Raw genomic sequence first — 20,722 nt, forward strand, 5'->3', positions numbered from 1 at the left:
TTGCATCCTGTCTGGTATATATAGTCTACATCACAAAATAAAATTTGTCTTGTATTATCAATTTCTTCAAAAAAAAAACAACAAAAATATTTTTATGACCCAACAATTTCCAAGAAAGGCTGGAGATCAGAGTGAGCATTCTTTTTTTTTTTTTTTTAATTTTTTATTTATTTATGATAGTCACAGAGAGAGAGAGAGAGAGAGGCAGAGACACAGGCAGAGGGAGAAGCGGGCTCCATGCACCGGGAGCCCGATGTGGGATTCGATCCCGGGTCTCCAGGATCGCGCCCTGGGCCAAAGGCAGGCGCCAAACCACTGCGCTACCCAGGGATCCCTGGAGATCAGAGTGAAAGGCTGGAAGCCAAGTAACAGGATGCAGAAGTAATGGTGAAGACCAAATAGATCATGACTTTCTTTATAAAAACAAAAAAAACAAAAACAAATGCTAAGGGAATCCAAGATATGTGAGTATAAAACACTTTTAAATTTCCTGGCAGCCAAAGCAATAAAGGAAACAAGGTAAGCAATGAGGATCTCATTACCCAGTGAGACAAATCACCCTTCTTGGCTGCTAGTTTACCTTGAAGCTTTGGTGTCCCAAGTCTGCCTTCTGCCATCAGTGAGGTCTCACGCCACAGTGATACAGAGACCCGGTGCCTGTGTCTCCTCAAAAGACCTGAGGCATTGCAGCACAAGAGAGGCAGAAGGAGCCTGTGTGGGACACCGAATGGACCACAGTTCCCGTCCCCATGCTGCCTCCCAAGGAGGAAGAAATTGGGAGATTGATATTGGAACCCACTGAGGAGCCTGTACATTTTTTAGGAAGCATAAAGAGCCCACTGTAAAGCATTCTCATCTTTTATCAAATTTTTAGAAGGTTAAACACAAAGTGATGATCAGCCACATAAATGGGCCACACTGGCAGTCGGGGATTGCACAGGAAGCACATGGTGGGACCCTGACTCTTGAACTCACTCTTATTCTAACACCACCCCCGACTCCAGTCCCAAACCACAGCCCCCACCCCCAGAGTCTCCCTGTGGAATCTTCCAGAGCCTGGGAGGCCACATCTCCACCCAACTCAGCTTAATAGTTTCGTTTTGTTTTTTAAAGATTTTATTTATTTATTCCTGAGAGACACAGAGAGAGGCAGAGACAGAGGCAGAGGGAGAAGAAGGCTTCCTACAGGGAGCCCGATTAGGGACTTGATCCCAGGACCTTGGGGTCATGCCCTGAGCCAAAGGCAGACGCTCGACCACTGAGCCACCCAGGAGCCCCTACCTCAGTAGTTTTTAACAGTGGCCGCACATTCGAATCCCTGGGGGAGCCTTAAAAAACCACTGCAGGCTAGGTCCACACCCAGAGATTCGGACTTCAGCTGTCTGGGGTCTGGCCTCTTTAAATCTCCCAGGTGACCGTAAGGAGCAACTAAAGCTGAAAACCACAGCCCTAGCTCAATGCCACTTTACGATGTCACACTCATTTTCCTCTTTCCCCAGTGGAATAACCTCTGCATGCAGCCATTACCACAATATGAGCAAGAGTGCAAGAGCTTAAACATAAAACCCTTTTAATTTTTTTAAGTAGATGGTTACAACGATGATCCCCCGTGACCTCAGATTCCAGCCAAACATGTGATATCTGAGACGGACGTCCACCCTTGCCCTCAGATCTCTCTCTCCCATAAGGAGTGTTTACTGAGCACCTCCTGTCTGCAGGGACAGAGGACACGGGGCCCCATGTGTTCCTCACAACCATCCAGAGAGGCAGGGAGGACCTGCCAACCGTTTCATAGACGGAAAAAGAGAAGCTCCAAAAACAGTGTAAGGTTTGAGAACAACAGACCTTCATACTCCTGCGTGACTTTCTATCCCGTTTGCTCTAAAATCTCAAGTAGGAACAGAAGGCAGAAAGCTTCGATTTCTCTAAAAGAAATCGTTAGCGTGCACCCTCTGCTCCAGCCACAATAGCCTTGCTGCCCAGGAAACAGCCTCCGTAGGCCCTCTGCACTTCCTGTTCCCTTGGCCAGAAGCACAGCTCCTAGTACTTGGTCTCCTCTGGCAGAGGGCCCCATGGGCCATCCCCTCACCACACGCAGGATTCGCCTTCAAGAGGCCTTCCCTGGGGTCTTAGGTCCTCAAACCCATCCTGGTCACAACCTACTTATCCTAATTTCTTTTTTCCTCGTGATATTTGTCACCTCACATTATACACCTACTTACTCACAAATTTATTTTCTGCCCTCTGCAAGAGAGCAAACTCCATGAGGGCAGGGACTTCCCTGTTCACTGCTCTATACCCAGCACCCTGCATAGCAGGTGCTTGGTGCCCACCGCTGCAATGGCCCTGGCTGTGAATCAAATCCTGCTCCTAGGGCTTTTCTTCTGGTAATGCACTGCTCACCAAGACTACTCCCCTTGGGGTTATCAGCACAATTCTATGAATGGGGAAACTGAGGCACTGAGCATTAATGAGTAACTTGCCTAAGGTCACTGCCAGGAAGCTGCAGAGCCGGGTTTCACACCCAGGCAGTCCAGCTTCTGGAATCTGCACTCTTCCTTTGCTGAATGGAGGATTCATGAGCCAACGAGGGGAGCAGGGCACTTATTGGCTTGCCCTGGGGCACCATGCACCCTGATGAGACCCGGTCCCCCAGCACTCTTTCTGCATATCGAAACTTCACCTCCTGTCTGCACAATGTTGGGGCAGCAGCAAGATACGAGGACATCTCAAAGCCAGGAGAGAACCTCAAGTGCACCCAACGCCTGGCCTGTCCCACCAGATACCGCACTGTGACGCTCTAGAAACAGACTGCAGGGGGTCCTGGGCAAGCCGGCCAGAGGGCACATACCATATCAGCCCAGTTTTCTTGCCTGGCAAGAGCCCACTCCTGCCCCGCCCTCACTCACCTTTAGGCAGCTGCCACCTCCCCGCAACCACCATCTAGGCTCTGAAACTGGGCCGTCTCTCCACGGCCCTCCTCTCCTCATAAGGGCACTCAAAACAGCATTAATCATCCCCCAGAACCAGTCCCCTCCTTTGCCCTGAGGCTGCATCATCTCCCCAAAGCATGGACCTCACCGGATTGGTCCTTGTCCCACTACCTTATAAGAAGCCCCAGCCTCCTAGCTGTCCTGTGACCGGAGACGATCTCTCTTCCCCCAGCACCCCCTCCAGTTAAACTGCTCCTGAGCAAACCACACTATTCTGCTGACCCCATATCATCAGCCTTCATGTTGGTCATGGTGCCATCGCAAACAACCCCCAGGATCCCAGCAGCATACAACACGCACATTGTTCTTACTCGAATTGCATATTAGTGGCAGGGGGTTGGCTTCTCGTGTGTTCATATTCTAGAATCCAAGCAGAATGTCCCATCCAGGACACTCCATCCTCATGGGAAAGAGGAGGTAAAGAACAAGAGGTAGAAGAAACACACACGGCTTTAACACTTCCACTCAGATATGGTCTAAGCCACGTGTGCTCACATGTCTGTGGCGAAATCAGGTCACACGTCCACATCTGAGGTCAATAGACTGAACACCCCAGAATGCAAGGCACATCCCCACCAATTCAGGAAGGCTGAGCGGCAGATAAGTGCAGACACACAAGCTGTTACAGAAAGCCCTACCTCGAACCCTGCGTCCATCCCTATGGTCCCTCCATCCATGGGGTCAAAGGCTGCCAACGCTCTCAGGGCCAGTTCCTCCTTGAACACCCACAAGGAAACACCTGTCGCTTCTCTGATCCCAAGCCCCTGAACATGTGTAAAGGTGAGCACCCCTCAAGCCCCAGAGAACACTTCCACTACTGGCAGTTCACAGTGGACCTTCCCTGTTGGATAAAAACTTAGGATCCTGGGAAGTAGCATCAGCCTTTCGACCCAGGCTGTTCTGCACTGAGTACGTATTTAAGCAGTGAACTCCATCACTGAATGGGTTTATGGAGAGCTAGGTTCACATTTGGCTTCAGAGGTTTTATGATTTTTTTTCGGTTTTGTGTTGTTTTTATTTTTTCTTCTTGGCAGAAAGAGAGTTCCTTTCCTCATGACAACCTGCTGATATTTGGATTCATGTTTCCTCCTCCCTCCTGCACTGCATTAGGGTGAGCTCTATTTTATTTGTCTACACTTGCCAAAGTGATTCCCACATCAGAGGTTCTTGAGTCTCTTGGATAAATGAACAAATGGGTCAATACAGGAGTGAGCAGAGAGCCCAGCAGACCCCCAGCCCAGAGCCAAGGAACGTAGGAGTGGAGAAGCCCAATCAGTGTGAGAGGCCAAGAGGGAGCTGGGGGGGGGAACATCTGGCCTCAAGGATTAGCTCAACTCCAAAGGACAATCACTCGAAATGGAGTGAAAAGGAATTTCTGGTAAGTCTATGAACTGCTTTTTATCTTGTCTGCCAACTATCACCAGAAAAACACGGCCGGATACTCCAAATTAAGACACAGGATTGCATCCAAAGGTACTGCTCCTAAGATATGGTTCTAGACCAGAAAGAGAGGTGAGTGAACAGCTGAGCCCCACAAACCCTCTCAGGCAAACCCCAGCATCCTACACTCCTGGAAACAGAGATCAGCCCCAAAGATCGAACCTGGAATAAAAAATGGACTTGTGGCTTGTGTTCCCACACCCATAATATGTTTAAAAAATAATAATGTAAATGTCTTTAAGTCTTTCCTCCGCATTACTGCACATCAGACCAAAGTAAGACTGGCAGACCCTGGAAATTACAGAGGGACAGCAGGCCACTGAACAGGAGTAGCTCCTGAGGTCACGTCACTCAGAGACAAATCGCAGTCTTAGGGAGGGGGAGCGTTCAGCAGCCTGGGCCGTCTGGCTAATCACACCAAGGCCACCTTTCCATCTCCAAGCAACAAGGAGAACTGATGGTGATCTTCCTGGATGAGGAGTATCTGAGTGTGATGCTCTGGTGCCCTTTGTAAACAAAACCTTAACACCAGACGTGCCCCACCCGATGTGCATTTAGCTCTGCATTCCGTGGCCAGGCCAAGCGCACACTGGAGCACACCCAGCAGCATCGTGGGTGACTTCATGCAAGTGTGGTTGACTGGATTTGCTCCTTGTGAATGGGACTTTCTCTGGCCTGCCCAGCAGAGGTAGACGACAGACACGGGTCAATGTCTGGGAGCCTCAGGCTGAGGAGCTGCTAACCCCAAGATCACCCCTTGCTCCTAGGCACACCATTCTCACCACCCTGTGCCCTGCAGACCCAGGGCAGGAGCCTGAGCTGGCTCAGGGTGGAGACCAGGCATGGGTACATTTATTTTTTTAAGCTCCTTAGGTAGGTCTAAAGCACAGCCAGGATTAAACATCCTGCTACAGACCTGAGAGTTCCACTTAAACTGTAAAACATACAAGGTTTGGGGGATTGGGCTGAACCATTAGGCACTTCTCCATCCACACCCACCCAACCCAGATATTTGGAAAATGCTAGGTTTAAAGACTGTAAAGCTCAGACACTTGCACACCCACATTCACAGCAAAATTATTGACCATAGTTAAAAGATGGAAACAGGGACACCTGGGGGGCCCAGTAGTGGAGCATCTGCCTTCGGCTCAGGGTGTGATCCTGGAGCCCCAGGATCAAGTCCCACATGGGCCTCCCCTCCAGGAGCCTGCTTCACCCTCTGCCTGTGTCTCTGCCTCTCTCTCTGTGAGTCTCATGAATAAATCAATAAAATCTTAAAAAAAAAAAAAAAAAAAAAGGTGGAAACAATCAAGCGTCCACCGATGAGATGAATGGATAAACAAAATAGGTCACACACGTCAAATGAAATATTTGTCTTAAAGAGAAATTCTGGAGCATGCTACAATAGAGGTGAACCCTCGGGACGTCACGCTATGGGAGATAAGCCAGTCATGACGGAACAGATGCCACCTGATTGCGTTTACAACGCGGCACTCAGGGCAGTCAAATCAGAGTCAGAGCGTAGAGGGGAGGGGTACAGAGGAAACAAGGAGTCATTGTTTGACAGGTACAGAGTTTCAGTCAGGGAAGACAAAGTTCTAGAGATGGATGGTGATGATGGCTGCGCGACAAAGTGAATGCACTTAGCAACACTCACCTACAGGGTCTGTTAACTTTTTAAATGCTTAAGGTCGTAGATTTTATGTTCTGTTCATTTTACCACAACGGAACGAATGCTCACAGGAGCGAAGGCTTCTCTGCCAAGGAGCATTTCAGGACCTTGAACGTGCAAGGGCAGCCCAGTCTGTGCTCCCCAGAGGCACCCCTTGCGGTCTCCCCAGACCCATCTCATCACGGAAGCCTTCTTGAGCAGATGATGGCAAGGGGGCAGGCCTCCTGGCGACTGGGGCCCCTGGAAGCAGCTTGGGTACCACAGGATCAAGCTCCGAGCGCGAGCTCTGCATCACCAACCCCGGGCTGCGCAGCACTCCCAGCACCTAGCAAAGCAGCCCACAAGCCCGTGGCCTCTTATTTCCACCAAGACTCCTGCCAGGGAAGGGCCTGGATGCCCATTGTGCTGACGGGGAAAGTGGAGGCTCAGAGAGGCCAGAAACCTGCCCGAGGCCACATGGCTCCCCATCAGGGCTGGGACCCACAGCCGGGTGGGGCCCCCTCCACACTCTCACTGCCCAAAGTGGGGCTTCCAGGGAAGCAGGGAAGCAGCACTGGTAACCCCAGAGCCCAGCCTGCCTGACAGACCTCGGCCTGCACCTGCAGGCTAGTAAGACCCCAAGGTGATCATGGGCACTCAAGGAGGCAGGAGCTGGAGCTCAAGACATGCTGACTCCCCCTCTGGGAGGGCTCCCCCAGGCCCCTTCTGAAGGGATAGTGCAATTCTGAGCATCCACTGAGAGCCTGGGGGTGGGGAGCTGTGGAATCTGCAGCCACACCCCCCAGGGCACCTGGTCTGCACACCCCTGCCCCCTTTCCTTCCTTTCTGCTAATGCATTCGGGTCACCCAAAGCCCACAAGCCACAGCCACACCGCATGACAGCAGGATTTTTGCCAAGTCAGGAAAAACGAGCTTGGTTTAAATGATTTCAAAGCAATTCCTGTGAGGGCTTGGCTTCCCTGCAGCCCACAGCAGAGTCACCCAGAAATGAGAGGGAAGAGACGTGAGAACCAGTGCAGGTCCCCTCACCACCAGCATGGGGTCTCTCCCTCTCCAGCCTGCTGCCTCAAATCCAAATACCCCAGGGCACGGGATTTCCCCCCACTTTCCTGAGGAGGTTGTCAAGAGAGCCGAGATTTTCTTTAAGAGGCACCAAGGGGAGGCGAGCGCCCCCCATCAACCCCCATCTGCAGATTCCTGGGGGGGGGGGGGTAGGGGAGGGGCAGGCCATCCCCAGCCCTTCCCTCAGCCCTCCTTGGCGCAGGCTCGGCTACTTGGCCAGAGCCACTTAGCCCCCCTCATCTTGTCTGTAAGTCATTTCCATCTACTCCATGAATCACCTTTATCAACACTCCCACAGGTGCAAGTGGCCTCTGGGACACTTGCACCTGTTTTGGGTACGGGATTTCTCCAGGCTGCAGATCAGCCCTCAGTGCAGGGACTGCCCCTGGCTCTCTCTGCCCTGCTGGCCCACAGGCTCCAGCACCAGCACCGCAGCCACACTCTCAGGGGCCTCCACCAGGAGGCTCCCTCAGCACCCAGAGCACAGCACAGGCCTGTGGGGGGGGGGGGGGGGAATTCCTCTTGCAGGTCCAGCGCTCAGCAGCCCCCTTCCCGTCTTCACGTACATCAGAGGGTGGAAAGAGACAGGAAAGGGAACCAGGATGAGGCAATGAGTGGAGGCTGTTTCCCCAAGAGAAAGGACCTCACAAGCCTCACTTTCATATGTATGAACCATGTTCTAGGTCTTATAAACTCTTCCCTTGGGTTTTGTGTCAATGCCAGTGTGTTGCATGTGGTAACAGCCCCTGCAAAAGTCCTATTGGGATGCAGCCACGCTGATACAAAGAGTGTAATAAACTGGGTGTTCCAACACTCGGCATTTGGGACAACGTGCAGGAGTATGAGGAGAGCAGTGACCCATGCCGCCCTTAGCCCTGCTCCCGGAAGGCATTAGCCACACCCAGGCATCCTTTAGCATCCTGCCCAGTGGGTACGCGGAGCCCTTGCATGTGGATGAAAAGGGTGAGCTCTTACCAGGGATGTAAGAGTGATCTTTCCCACTCCTAAAACCCTATGTGAGCCAGAGGGGGTCCAGGCCTCAAAGTGGTGCAGCCCAGGCTTGGCATGATGCAGCTGGCAGGACCTGCCACGTCCCCGAGGCCCCAAACCTAAGGCCCACAGAGAATGTCACCCCCATCCCTGATCCGGCCCAGCTCCCTCCTCCCACCTTGTTCCTACAATCACCACATCCACCGCCAGGAACGTCGCACACTCCCATCTGTCCAGCAAATACCCACTTGCGTCAGAGTGCGGCTCCAATGCTTCATGCTATCTTCCAGCTACTCTGGGCATCATGGGCGGTCATTCCAGGTCACACGGGCCAATTATGAGTCTACCCTTCTCCTTGTGACCTGGGAGTTCGCTGAGGACAGCAGCTCTCTCTGCAGTCCCAACACCCAACCACTGCCCACATGCGATGTCCCATGAGGCTCAGGTGTGTACTTAGGGATAATGAGAACCAGGCCAGAAACCATCGCTGTGCTTGGCACAAGGCTCCTCCTAGACAAGTGGTCCCAGAGAGGCGTCTACGTCTAAGAAGGAAGGGCACACTGCCTGTGCCGCCGTCCTGGACAATGGTGGGACCAGGGAGCATCCATCTGCACCCGAGAGCAGAGCTAACTCCCACCTTGCAGCTTGCGAATCCAGGCCCACTGAGATCGGGAGACCCTGCCTCCCAATCTATCCCTCGACTCCACCCTGGGACTATAACTTTTGCCTACATCTTGCCTACACACTGGAGCAACACCTCCAGTTATTCTCTCGGTCTGTGCTTTTTTTGTTGTTCAGGGTCCCCAGAAGCTTACCGAGCATAATGCCAAGAACTTTTTCACATAGCTCAGTTGAAGCGAACCTGCCGTATTGCCAGCAGGGTCATCTTCCTAAATCACAGAGCTGCTCAGAAACAGTGGCCCCCCTTTGCTTACAGGATTATAAAGGCCCTCGGATATGTAAGGCTCTTGGTCTAACACACGCTCGCCGCAGAACGGCTCGCCAACCACACCTGCCCCTGTGCCTTGTGCCCCACGCTTACCAGGCACCTCCTCCCCTGCAGCCAAGGGACCCTCCGCTTTCCTTCCCCAAAGAGCACAGGTTCTGGGGCTGGGCTGCCAAGTCCAAGTCCCCATCACTCACATTTTTTGCAAAACGGGTATCGCAGCAATGATGGAAATTGCACCTACCCTCCTGGCAGGGGTGCAGACGGTGCTGGGAACGTGTGATCCATGTGTCAGCTCCATGGTTCTCCTTCAAAGGCCAACGTACCCACCTTCTGTGACCCCTTTGACGTGGGGCTTCCTGACCCAGATGCTCCGACTGACCGTCCCCCCACTGTTCTCAACACCGGGATTGGAGCGCTCTCGCCCTCATATGGCGGCTTAGCTTTGCCGATTTAGATTCTCGAAACTAGAAATGCAAGCTCCCTGGAGGCAGGGTCCACACCTAGGTGGTTTTAATTTCCCCACGGGCCTAGCAGACAGACTTGCTCAGTCAGCACTCACTCCGCAAGCAGAGCTTAGAGCACAGGATGGTTTCCTGCACGAGCACCGAGCCACTGCCCTCAGGAGGCCTACTTAATTTTGCGCACACGTGGTTATTTTAACACGGCTTAGGTGAGGGTCCAGGTGGTGTGAGATCAGCTCAGCGGAAAGGCTTGTCCTTCAAGCTGGCGTGTACAATTGGACCACGTGAGACCACTTACAGCATGAAATGAGAGCATGCAATGAGAACATCCCACGAGCTGGTATGTGGGGGATGATCAAAATGATCTCCCATCTACCTGTGCAAGCCAGACCCTACCCAACAGGCCCGCTGCCTCACCGGAGACAAACACCACGCTTTCAACAAACCCTGATTGTGATTTTATGGTTTCCTGAAAAGCCCTGCATGACTGATTTTCTGCATTCCACAAGGAAGGGCTATTCTTCAAAGGGCCAAGCATCCACCACCGTTATGTGAACAGTGGTAACAGCACAGCACTTTGCCCCTAATCCTCACAAGCTTGTAGGATAAAGAGCATCACCCTTCTGCCCATCTCACAAGCAGGACACGCAGGCTTGTAGGATAAAGAGCATCACCCTTCTGCCCATCTCACAAGCAGGACACGCAGGATCCCACAGCAAAGGGGCTTACGCGAAACTTCACAGGTTGCGTCGGAGCCAGACCACAGACTGTTCTTCAAATTCCTCGTTGGGCACATCCCACATCACCAACAGGAGGGACTGCATTTAGAACTCACTCCGGGAGAGTCACTGCAGCCTGCATGGGCTGGGCAGCCTCTTGGCATCAGCCACGCAAAAGTCAACAGCTTCCGGCCCTCAGAGAATTAACAACAAGCAAACCTAAGCCCAGATGTTCATTTTTAAGTTGAAATAAAGCAAGTGCTACGTTTATAAAATTCATCCTCAATCCTTCATCAGAGGTTGGCTCTAAAAATTTATCCTGTAAAGCTATAGCTCAATGCAAGTTATGTCTCAGAGATAATTTCAGCAGCAAAAATCCATATAGCACTTGCTCTGCACCAGGCACTCCAGCGAGCAGTTTACACTGATTAACACCATGTTTAATGGTATTGGGTGGCCTCCTGCACATGCACACACACACACACACACACACACACCGCACACTGTTTTAGAGCTTGGGCTACTTCAGTGAACAAAACAACGCCTGTGGCTTCCCCGAGGTTAGAACGCAAGGGCAAAGTAACTAGTTCAAGGTCACCAAACTAGGAAGGACAAATACAGGCCTGGAAAATGGGTAGTTTGGCTCCAGAGTCCACATTCTTACCCCTTAATCCCTCCTAGCTACCTGTCCTGATCTGTCCCGGGCCTCAGGCTGGAAGGGACAGCCAAGGAGACAGCAACCACTTTTGTGGGGCACAGCTTCCTGACAGGTAGACTGAGGGGGTCTGTCCACGCCGACATTATTTGCTGCAGGCTCGACTGACGCCGACTCCAGCCTCAGCCCGAGAGCCAGGGATGCCAGGGACAGAATCCTGCCCTCTAGGAGCTCACAGGCCACTGGGGAAAGACTAGCAACTATCTCCATTAGCAAGGATCTCCGCCATCTGTCTTGAGCTGTCATGGAGCCCAGCACAAACATGAACTGAGGTACTGTCCTACCTGCAGCTCAACAGGGCCACCGTGAACCGGTTTGCCAAGTTCTCCCCGCCCCACCAGCCCCCGTGCATTTCCCAGCCCCCCTCCTTCTGTTTAAAAAAAAAAAAAAAGTAATCTGATTCAGCCCTAGCTGAGCACCAACTCCTGCTAAATCCCCAAAGCCTCATTACTTATTGTTCTGCATGGTAATCTTAGGAGGTGTTCTCTCTATCCCCTCGGATAGCCAGGGAGCAGCGGTTGCTAGCAAGCATAGCTCCAGGTACAGATGCAATGCTGTGATCGCCCAGGCAGCATTTTCATACACACTGTGCCTCCTGCTTGGAACATCCTGCTGCTGCCATCCTTATCCTTTGAGGTTGGGGTCAGAGGTCATCTCCAGGGAGGGTGCCCTTTCCTCCCCGGGAACAGCCACGGGTGGCTCTGTGTGATGTATGCCCCCTAACCCAACTCCCTCTGCTGCTGCACACTCCCTGACAACAGGCCCCTGGGTCCCTCCCAGCCTCAGAGCCCCACAGGGTACAGAGCGTGTAGACACTCAGAATGCACGCTGCATCTGATTCCTCCCTCAGGTAATTAAAGAGAGACCCAGGGCTGGAGCCCTGTGCCGCCACTGCCACTGTGCTGAATTAGTAAAGGGCGCTGCAGGCCCAGAAATGGAGTGGCTGTGCTGTCATGTCCGGGTGGGGACATCTGCGGGGCAGAGGGCATTCTCACTTCTCAGTCACATGATGACTTCTGTTCCTTTCCCGAGGGGGCGTCCACTGTCTTCTCAGGAGAAACTTTTGAAAATTGTCCTAGCACATTCTCTTCTTTTTTTAGTAAAATGCTATGTGCAATGTCCTCTTCAATAATGGGCAATGTTTAATTAAAAAAAAAATGTTTTTTAAACCTTTTCTGTTGAGTTGAAGGACTTTCTCTTCTACCCAAGGCAACACATGGCAATGCTTAATGATTTCCATTTTTAACTCGGGGAGGAACGTTTCTCAGAGTTCAAGAGGAAGCCGAGTGGGTGCTGTCTGGATTGCTGGAGGGCCGCATGGCGTCAAGAGTAGAGAATCTGGAAGTCAGGGGGTAGCAGATGGCCCAGTAGGGAGGAGAGAGTGCTAGCAGATGGCCCCAATAGTTTGGATAAAGGGGGAAAAAAAAACTTTTAATAGCCAAAGAAAACCTGAGGAAGAAGAATAAAGCAGAAGGCATCATGCTTCCTGATTTCAGGCTAAACTATAAAGTGACAGTCACCAAAACAGTATGGTACTGCACAGAAACAAATTGACCCTTGGAACAGAATTAAGCACTCAGAAGTAAACTGCATATATACAGTCAGCTAGTCATTGACAAAGGAGCCAAGAATACTTGGTGAGGAAGAGAGTGTCTTCAATAAAAAGAGCACTTTAGTTAGTGCTGCAGTAATTGGATATTCACAGGTAAACAGATAAAACCGGACCCGGATCTTACACCACTCACAAAAATCAACTCAAAATGGATTAAAAACAAAAGGTAAGACCTGAAACCATGAGAAATTCCCAGAAGAAAACACAGGAGGAAAGCTCCTAGACATGGGTCTTGGCAACAACTTTTTTGGATAGAATATCTAAACCACACAAGCAGCAAAAGCAAACATAAACAAGAGACCACATCAAACTCAACAGCTTCCACACAGCCAAAGAAACCATCAACAAAGTGAAAAGACAACTCTAGGATGGAGGAAAAAAAATTGCACACTATAGAGCTGATAAGGGGTTAATATTCAAAGTACATAAAGAACTCGGGACAACTCAACAGCAAAAATTAATCCAATTAAAAAAAATGGTGAAGGACATGAATAGGCATTTCTGCAAAGAAGATAAACAGAAAGATAAACAGAAGGCCAACAAGTCCATGACCAGATACTCAACATCATAGTCTCAGGGGAATGCAAATTAAAACCACAGTGAGATACCACCTCACACCTGTCAGAATGGCTCATATCCCGAAGACAAGAGGTAACAAGTATCTGCGAGGATGTGGAGAAAGGGGGCCTGTGCTCTGTCGGTGGGAACGTACAGTGGTGTGGCCACTATGGAGGATCCTCAAAAAATTAAAAATAGAGCCACCATACAATCTGGCTGCCGACTTCTGGGAATGTATCCAAAGGAAATGAAAACACTGACTCAAAGAGATATCTGCACCCCCATGTTCATAGCAGTGCTACTCACAAGAGCCTAGACATGGAAACAACCCAAGTGTCCATCCACGGCTGGATGGATAAAGTTGTGTAGACAGGTACACAAGGGGTATATAAACCAGAATGTCATTCAGCCACAAAAAAAGGAGGGAATCCTACCGTGGGACAATGTGGCTGGACCTTGCAGGCACTGTACTAAATAAGTCAAAGAGTCGAATACTGTATGACCTCACTTACATGTGCAGGAGGACACAACCCGACTCACAGAAAAAGTGGTCAGTGACACCTGCCCCAAGAAGCCAGCTGGCTCTCTCTCTGCCCCATCCCTGCTCCCAGGCTGGAATGCCTGCCCTGCTCCCCTCAGGAGCCTTTGGGAGGTGATGTGGGTTAGGTCAGGTCACGAGGGCAGGGCTCAGGTCCCACAGAGTCAGAGCCTTGTAGGAAGGGACCCTGGAGACCTGGCTCTCACTCACTCTCCCTCCCGGCCACGTTGAGGAGGCAGCAAAATGAGGGCAGTCCACAAGCCAGGGAGGGATCCCGTCAGAATCTGGCCAGGCGGGCACCCCAACCTTAACAAAGGCAGACACGCAGCCCATGGGCATTGCAAAAGTCACGTGAAAAGCAGAAAACCAACATGACAATCCAATCCCACCAATACTGATGGGGTAGGGGGGAAGAGGGACAATGCTCCCTTCTCTTTCTTTGAATATGGGCACAGGATGTTGGGAGCCCAAATGAAGACATGTGGCATCGTGGAGGAAGGACCACTGGTTTGGCCTCCAATGTGGGGGGAAAGGCAGCACAAGAAGGGGCGAGGCAGACCCACCTCAGCTTGACAGCCAACCTGTAAAGTAGCACTTCATTGTCAAGAGGAAGAAAAAAAAAAAAACAGTTTTTTGATTCAGAGGCACATTCTGCAAGGTAGGCCATCTTCCAACATCCCAAATCCTCAAAATACTAAACAAAACAAAATGTGTTTCCGGAAAAGAAAAAAACACCCTAACGTTTGGCAAGATGCTTACTTCTTAACCCGTCCTCCTAAAATGCAAGTAGCAAAGAGTTCTCCAGTATGTATGACTCACATTGTATCACATCTGGGGCAAACAGATAAGAAAAAAGTTAATGAAAACAGAAGCTCCCGTCTGAGCATGTGTGTAAGTGCTTCATGGGTATTAACTCATTTATTTCTAACAGCCATCAAAGGTGGATGCAAGCATCACCCCCTTCACTCTCCCAGAAGCATACACGACAGTCACCTTTCATACCCTTGTCGGGAGGCAGATCACAGTCTGCACAATGACACACAGTCATGCCTGCAAAGACCTACAACAAGAGAACGGTGATGGCATGACAGGAAGGCTCCTGTAGGCAGGAGGGTCAGGGGAGGCCCGTGCGAAGGGTCCGTGACAAGCCCATGTTGGAAGATGGTGGAAGCAGCATGGTCCCCCCAGACGCTCCATGCGTCCGCCGCGGCTCCTGCTGGGCACCACCTCTGACCTCCCACACCAGCTATCTATGGTCCTCAAAGCCCCCAGGGCTTTCTCAGTGGCAGAAGCCCAGCTCCTCCCTCACCTGCCTTCCCACATTCCAGGTGTCCGCCGCTACTGACGTGCGGAAATGCTTTGGTTCCTCAAAGTCCACATCTCCCCCAAACCCCTGCGTTGAAGTCCCACGCTGCTGGGGCAGTGGGACCAGGAGGCACAGCCTTCAGGAGGGAATTAGTTTTGGTGGTGCATGAAGGTGGGGTCCCCGTGATTGGATTCGCGCCCTTGTAAAAAGGGGAAGGGAGACGAGAGCTCCAATTCTCTCTCTGCCTGTGAGCATGCGGGGAGGCTGTCATCGAAGCCCTTCCATCTTTGGGATCATGTTGGGGCAGACAAACCCCAAAGACTCAAAGTTATGGCCTCTCGTCCTCATTTCATGCATTTCACTTGGAGGGACCCACTTCTCTTTCATAGTGCTTGCTCTTCACAAACCATGAAATAAAGATCCAAGTCCTAGAGGCACAGATCTCTGGGGGAAGATAAATTAATGACTGCCCCAAGGCCTCAGAGGTCAAAAATGAAGGTTTTTTGTTGTTGTTTTGTTTTGTTTTGTCTTGTTTTAGCTTCTCTACATTCAAAAACGTCACCAATTGGTTCTCGGGAAAATCTCTATGTTACACCAAGTCCTCACCTTCATTCACCATTCAAGTACTTACTGAACTGCTACAAAGTACCAGGCAGAGTCCAAGCCTAGGGCTCAGCAGCCCGTGGTACACACGTGCATTGCCCCAGGACCTCATTAGGACCCAAATTCTGACCCAGAAGGCCTGGGGTGTGCCCAACACTGTGCATTCTAAACAAGCTGCCTGGTGATGCCAACCACACTGGACAGCACAACTCTAGCCCAGGGAGCATCAACCCCAGCTTCATCTTGGACTCATCTGGGAGCTCTTAAAAAGTGTGGATTCGGGGTGCCTGGGGGCTCAGCGGTGGAGCATCTGCCTCCAGCCCAGGGTGTGATTCCAGGGCCCTGGGATCAAGTCCTGCATCAGGCTCCCCAGGGGTAGCCTGCTTCTCCCTCTGCCTGTGTCTTTGCCTCTCTCTGTCTCTCTCGTGAATGAATAAATAAAATCTTTTTTAAAAAGGGGACGATTTCTGGATCCCACCCCAGACCAATGAAATCAGACACCCCAGGAGTGGGGCCTGGGCATGTCAGAAGCTCATCCCTGATTGAAAGACGTGGGCAGGTTTAGGGATCACTCTTGTGGGCACAGAGCAGTGAGCAAGGGAGCCCTCGCCGGGAACAGATGGCAAGAAAGTTACTTTAGATGGTAATACAGGTCATAAAAAGAGAGGATGACATAATGGGGAGGCACTTAGGCCACAACACAGGTAATGGGGTAGGCACACCAGCGAGACCGGGGGAAGTGAGTCCGGGCAGAGCGAAGAGCCCACTTTCCACGAGTGTTCAGGGGAACTAGAGCAGGGCGCCCTGCGTGTTTTCCCAAAGAGAAGCTACTCCTCTCACAGGCAAAGAGGCACACTCAGAGGGTGTAGAAAATAAGGCCCAGTCCCTACCCTAGAGGTTCTTCCAAAAATGTGAACTTTGTTGAATGGTTACTGTGGAGAGGAGGGTGCGGCTTTAGGTCTGATGCCCGACACAGCAGGACGTCCCTACAGCTCCGTTTCCCACATCCCAGAGACTTCACCCAGGGGAGCAGGATCCGGGCCTCTGGCTGGTGGAGACAGAAGCCTTCAAGGATGCAAGACCCGCCCTCGGTTCTTTAGGGGCAACTCCTCTACCTGCATAGGCATGAGGGCAGCTTGTGGACACCCTGTGTCATGTCCCAGGACCTAAGTGGGAGGAGGCTCTGGTCTACTTTGACCACAGCAGCAGCTCCAGAATGGGCTCTGTAAGCGAACGGCGAGGGAAAACGAGTGCTGCGCCCCCCGGAAGCAGACCCTGGAGACCCAGGTCCAAGCCAGCTCGCTCCTGGTGCCCCCCCAGCCCAGCCCTAGCGAGGAGCTCAGGGGCTCACACGCCCCCACTCTACAGAAGCTTCTACAGAAGCTGCTCAGCCACTGATATGTTCGCTCAGCATTCTGAGGTCTGGGAGCTGGATCTGGAGCTGGGGTAACCACCTTCCCACACAGGAGGCCTTCTGAGTCTGGAGACAGAGAGAAACTGAGTCACAGCACATAGCCTTTGACCTTATGCTTCCAGTGACCCACCCAATAAATTCCCTTTCCTGGTAAACCCAGTTTGGGGAAATTTTTGGTCTTTGCCATCCAGGCCCACCTCCTCTGGACCCCAAGAGTCCACAAAGGGCATCAGACCCTGTCACACTCCTCTGAGTCCCCAGAGGGGTTCCCGGGGGCTACTGACTTCAGGACCTCTGCCATCTTCCTTCCTCGTGGACTCAGAAGAGCCTGTCTTCTCCACAGCTGTAAGCTACCTGCCGACCAGGGCTGCCTCCTCTGCTCATGGATATGGCCCCCCAGGTGCCCACCACAGGGCAGGAAGCTCACAGCAAGTGTGTGCTGCCCCGTGCTTGGGATACAGAAGGGGCACCCAGGGACCAGGTGGCTGGAAGAGCTCAGGTCTCAGCCCACTTTGGCAGGCAGGTGTGATAGTGTGGGGAGGCCTTGGGATCTGGACCCAGGTGAACCAGGGGTGCACCTGCCCCCCAGGACGTCTTGGGAGCCACTAAACTTCTGAGTCCCTCGTTCCTCTTCTTTGCAAAAACACTGTAGGGACAAAAGTGCTTCATGTTTGCCGCTTGTGTTCTCTCATGCTCTCTAGTGAATAATCTTTTTTTAAAAAATAAAAAATAATAATAATAATAAAAAAAAGCACAGCCCAGTGTTCACTCTTGCTAAAGATACTGCCAGTGTCCCTCCATCTCTGGCTCTGAAAGGGGGACCTAGGTCAGGCCTTCCTGCCAAACAGGACTGACCACTCCACAGTTAGTAGGACAATTTTTGGTAAGGCAGTACACCGAAGATGCATGGACAACACGGGGGCTCACGAGACTCAACAAGACCCTATGACACCGTAGCCAGACTACACGTGATGGAAATTGTAGGAAGAGGGCATAGCCTGCCCTAGAGGAGGGCACCAGCAAGCCAGAAACCAAGGAGGTGCTACCCCAGTTCTTTACCCAGAGCAGCAAAGCATCCCCAGCTCCCGAGGATGGTGCTGCTCCTAGAGTCTCAGGTCCTTGGAAGACACAGGCCCCAACATTAGCCTCTGGCCTTATACGTGTTGGCCCGTGAGTCCAGCCCATGCCTCCCCCTTTTGTGATGAAGAGAGCTATCAGAGGGAGATCAATGATGGGGTGGGCACCACCGCCTACAGGTCACCAGGGATCTCTCAGGAATGAATGGTCCAAGTTCAGAGGGAATCCCAGAGCTTCCTATGCAAGCCTGTACTCACCTACCCTCCATGTCCCACTTGGCCTTCTCAGAAGGGCATCCTGAGGGAAGGGGGGTGATGGTTTAGTAGACAGGCTTTGAGGGAGAGCCCTTTGAAGGTCATGGCTTTGAAGGGGAGCCCGTTGAGGGTCATGGTGTAGTAGACAGGCTTTGAGATGAGGTCCAGAGCTTCTCATCCTTGACCCTGTGCCCGTAGAACCAACCAAACATCTTAATCATACGGGCCGAGGTCCCCATTCCAGTTTCACCATGCACCAAATTAGGACTTTGAGCAACTCCTGCCTTTCCCTAGGTCTCCTGACCTGGAGGATGCAGATGAGACCTGCCTATGAAAGCAGGTGAAGAATGCCATCGAACCTGGGTTTCCATTCCCGTGTACACACGGCCCACACAGGCCCTTACCGGATTCCCCCAACCACCACCCCAGAACAGGGAGTCCTATGCTGTCCATTTCACAGGTTAGAAAGCAGACACAAAGAGAGGGTGTGACTTGCCCAGAACCTTGGTGGAAGAGCCTAGTGGTGCCCATCTACAGTAAGACCTCAAAGTTCTCAATGGGCATTTGAATGCTTCCTCCCACTGGATACTTCCCACAAAGACCCCCCTGGTGTTGAAGCCACAGCTCAAGCCCAGGACTTCCCTGAGGCCTGGGCAGCTTCCATTTGCCTCATCGCTTGCTGGCACACTTCCGAGAACCTTCTTCACCCATTTTGGCAGAACCTGCCTACGGCAGGACAGGTAAGAGGTCATGTCTGGGTCCCTACAGCCCCTGACCCCCTAAAGAATCCTGAAGGGGAACATCAAGACTGCCCCCTGGAGCAAGCGGAATCCATCCCCGGCTCTGGCACCGTATACCCTGGGAACTCCCATCGCAGACAAAGGACCCCAGTGCTGCAGAGCAGCCTGGCATGTTGTGACCCCAGTGGGTGGGTCATCCCAAAGTGCCATCTACCAGAGCAGCTGGTGTGGCTGCCCCTAGCGTACCATCAGCTGGATACCACGAGCAAAAGGGAAAGCAGGCAAAGACACCCAGGCAAGCAACATCAAGACAGCCGGGGGAACACTGAGGCTTTAGGAGCACCGTGAGAACAACAAAAAAAGAAATTTTAAAACTCTCCAATGTGACCTTTTCCATTGCTGGGTAAGGAAAGTGCCTGAGTTGCTTAGCAGCACTACTAATGAATGTCTTTACGTTACCTTCCATGCCTTACAGCCACCCTTCCCCACTTCATCAAACCACCTTCCTCAGCTCCTACCACAATGTCCACGTAGGTACCACCTCCAGGCCACATGCCTTGAGGCAAAGGGGAGATCCATCTCTTACCAGGGTCTGTGCAGTTCTTAGCTGTCTGAGTCCCATTCACTGGTGCCATCAGCTTTCTATTTTTCCATGTGTCTGGAAGAGCATGTTTGCTGACGGACGCTGCTTTATGTCCTGTATTGGAACATAAGTCACAAACACCATCAGGTCAGGCTGGTGCCTGCGTTCATTGCGTTCTTCCAATGACCTTACGTGTCTGTATCTGGCAACACCAGCAACAGCCCTGTTGGACTATTTAGAGCCACCTGTAGGGAGTGATACAATGACTAGAGGCACAATACCACCTGCTTAACACACAGTAATCTGTTTCCTAGATCTGCTCCATTGTTTCTAGTCCCAGATGCATCAGCCTGTGATCTGACCTTGGCTGACAGGGCTCTGCCCCTTACAGGTGCAAAGAGCGTTTAGACAGGTAACCTTGAAGTTCTTGTCTAGTAAACACGTGCTCGGGTGTTCCTGCCCCCAGGGGAGCTACAAATGGCTATTAGGTCAGCAGGAAGATGCAGAAGGTCAATGGGGCCTGGTCCAGAGCCTCCTTGACTATGCACAGAAATCACCTGGGGACCTTCTCAAAATGCAGATTTGTTTTGGTAGGTCTGGGCTGGGCCTCATGCGTCTGTACTACCAGGCTCCCAGGTGATGCTAATTCTGCTAGTCCAAGGGCTGCAGGGCAACAAGGGAGATCAGTGGTGTGGAGGCTCATGACCAAACACAGTTATACTCCTAAAGGTAATTCCAGATGGAGCAAATACAAAGGATTCCCACTTGAAGACCTTCAAAGTATCCGTCTACCTCTCCTGATGTGTGCGCTGCTTTAGTTGGGTAATAATACCTCTTCTATAATGCTGACACCTAAGGGCCTCTAAGCATTTTGTTATTTCTGGTATGTAACTGAGGGGAAAAAATACACTGACTTGCCCAATTACAAAGCACTGGGTTGAGATGTCCAAATAACCTTTCTGGGTTTCTATTGAAAAGCACTTTTTTTTTTTTTTTTTTACCTTATAGCCTCAAATCACAAGTTGGGGTTTTGAAA

The 20,722-nt window shown here is 51.6% G+C and overlaps 1 protein-coding gene across 4 annotated transcripts in view; it reads right to left on the reverse strand.

Moving 5' to 3' along the window:
- The window catches only part of SLC24A4 (solute carrier family 24 member 4), a 166,166-nt gene that overhangs the window by 134,663 nt on the left and 10,781 nt on the right, over window positions 1-20,722 (reverse strand). For all 4 annotated transcript variants that reach the window (XM_041760291.1, XM_041760290.1, XM_041760289.1 and 1 more), the window contains exon 2: window positions 19,690-19,800. In XM_041760291.1, coding sequence (XP_041616225.1) covers window positions 19,690-19,738 — 49 coding nt within the window. In that variant the 5' untranslated portion in view covers window positions 19,739-19,800. The remainder of the gene's footprint in view (window positions 1-19,689; window positions 19,801-20,722) is intronic.

This window comes from Vulpes lagopus, chromosome 6 (genome assembly GCF_018345385.1).
Source record: "Vulpes lagopus strain Blue_001 chromosome 6, ASM1834538v1, whole genome shotgun sequence".
Lineage (NCBI taxonomy): Eukaryota > Metazoa > Chordata > Mammalia > Carnivora > Canidae > Vulpes > Vulpes lagopus.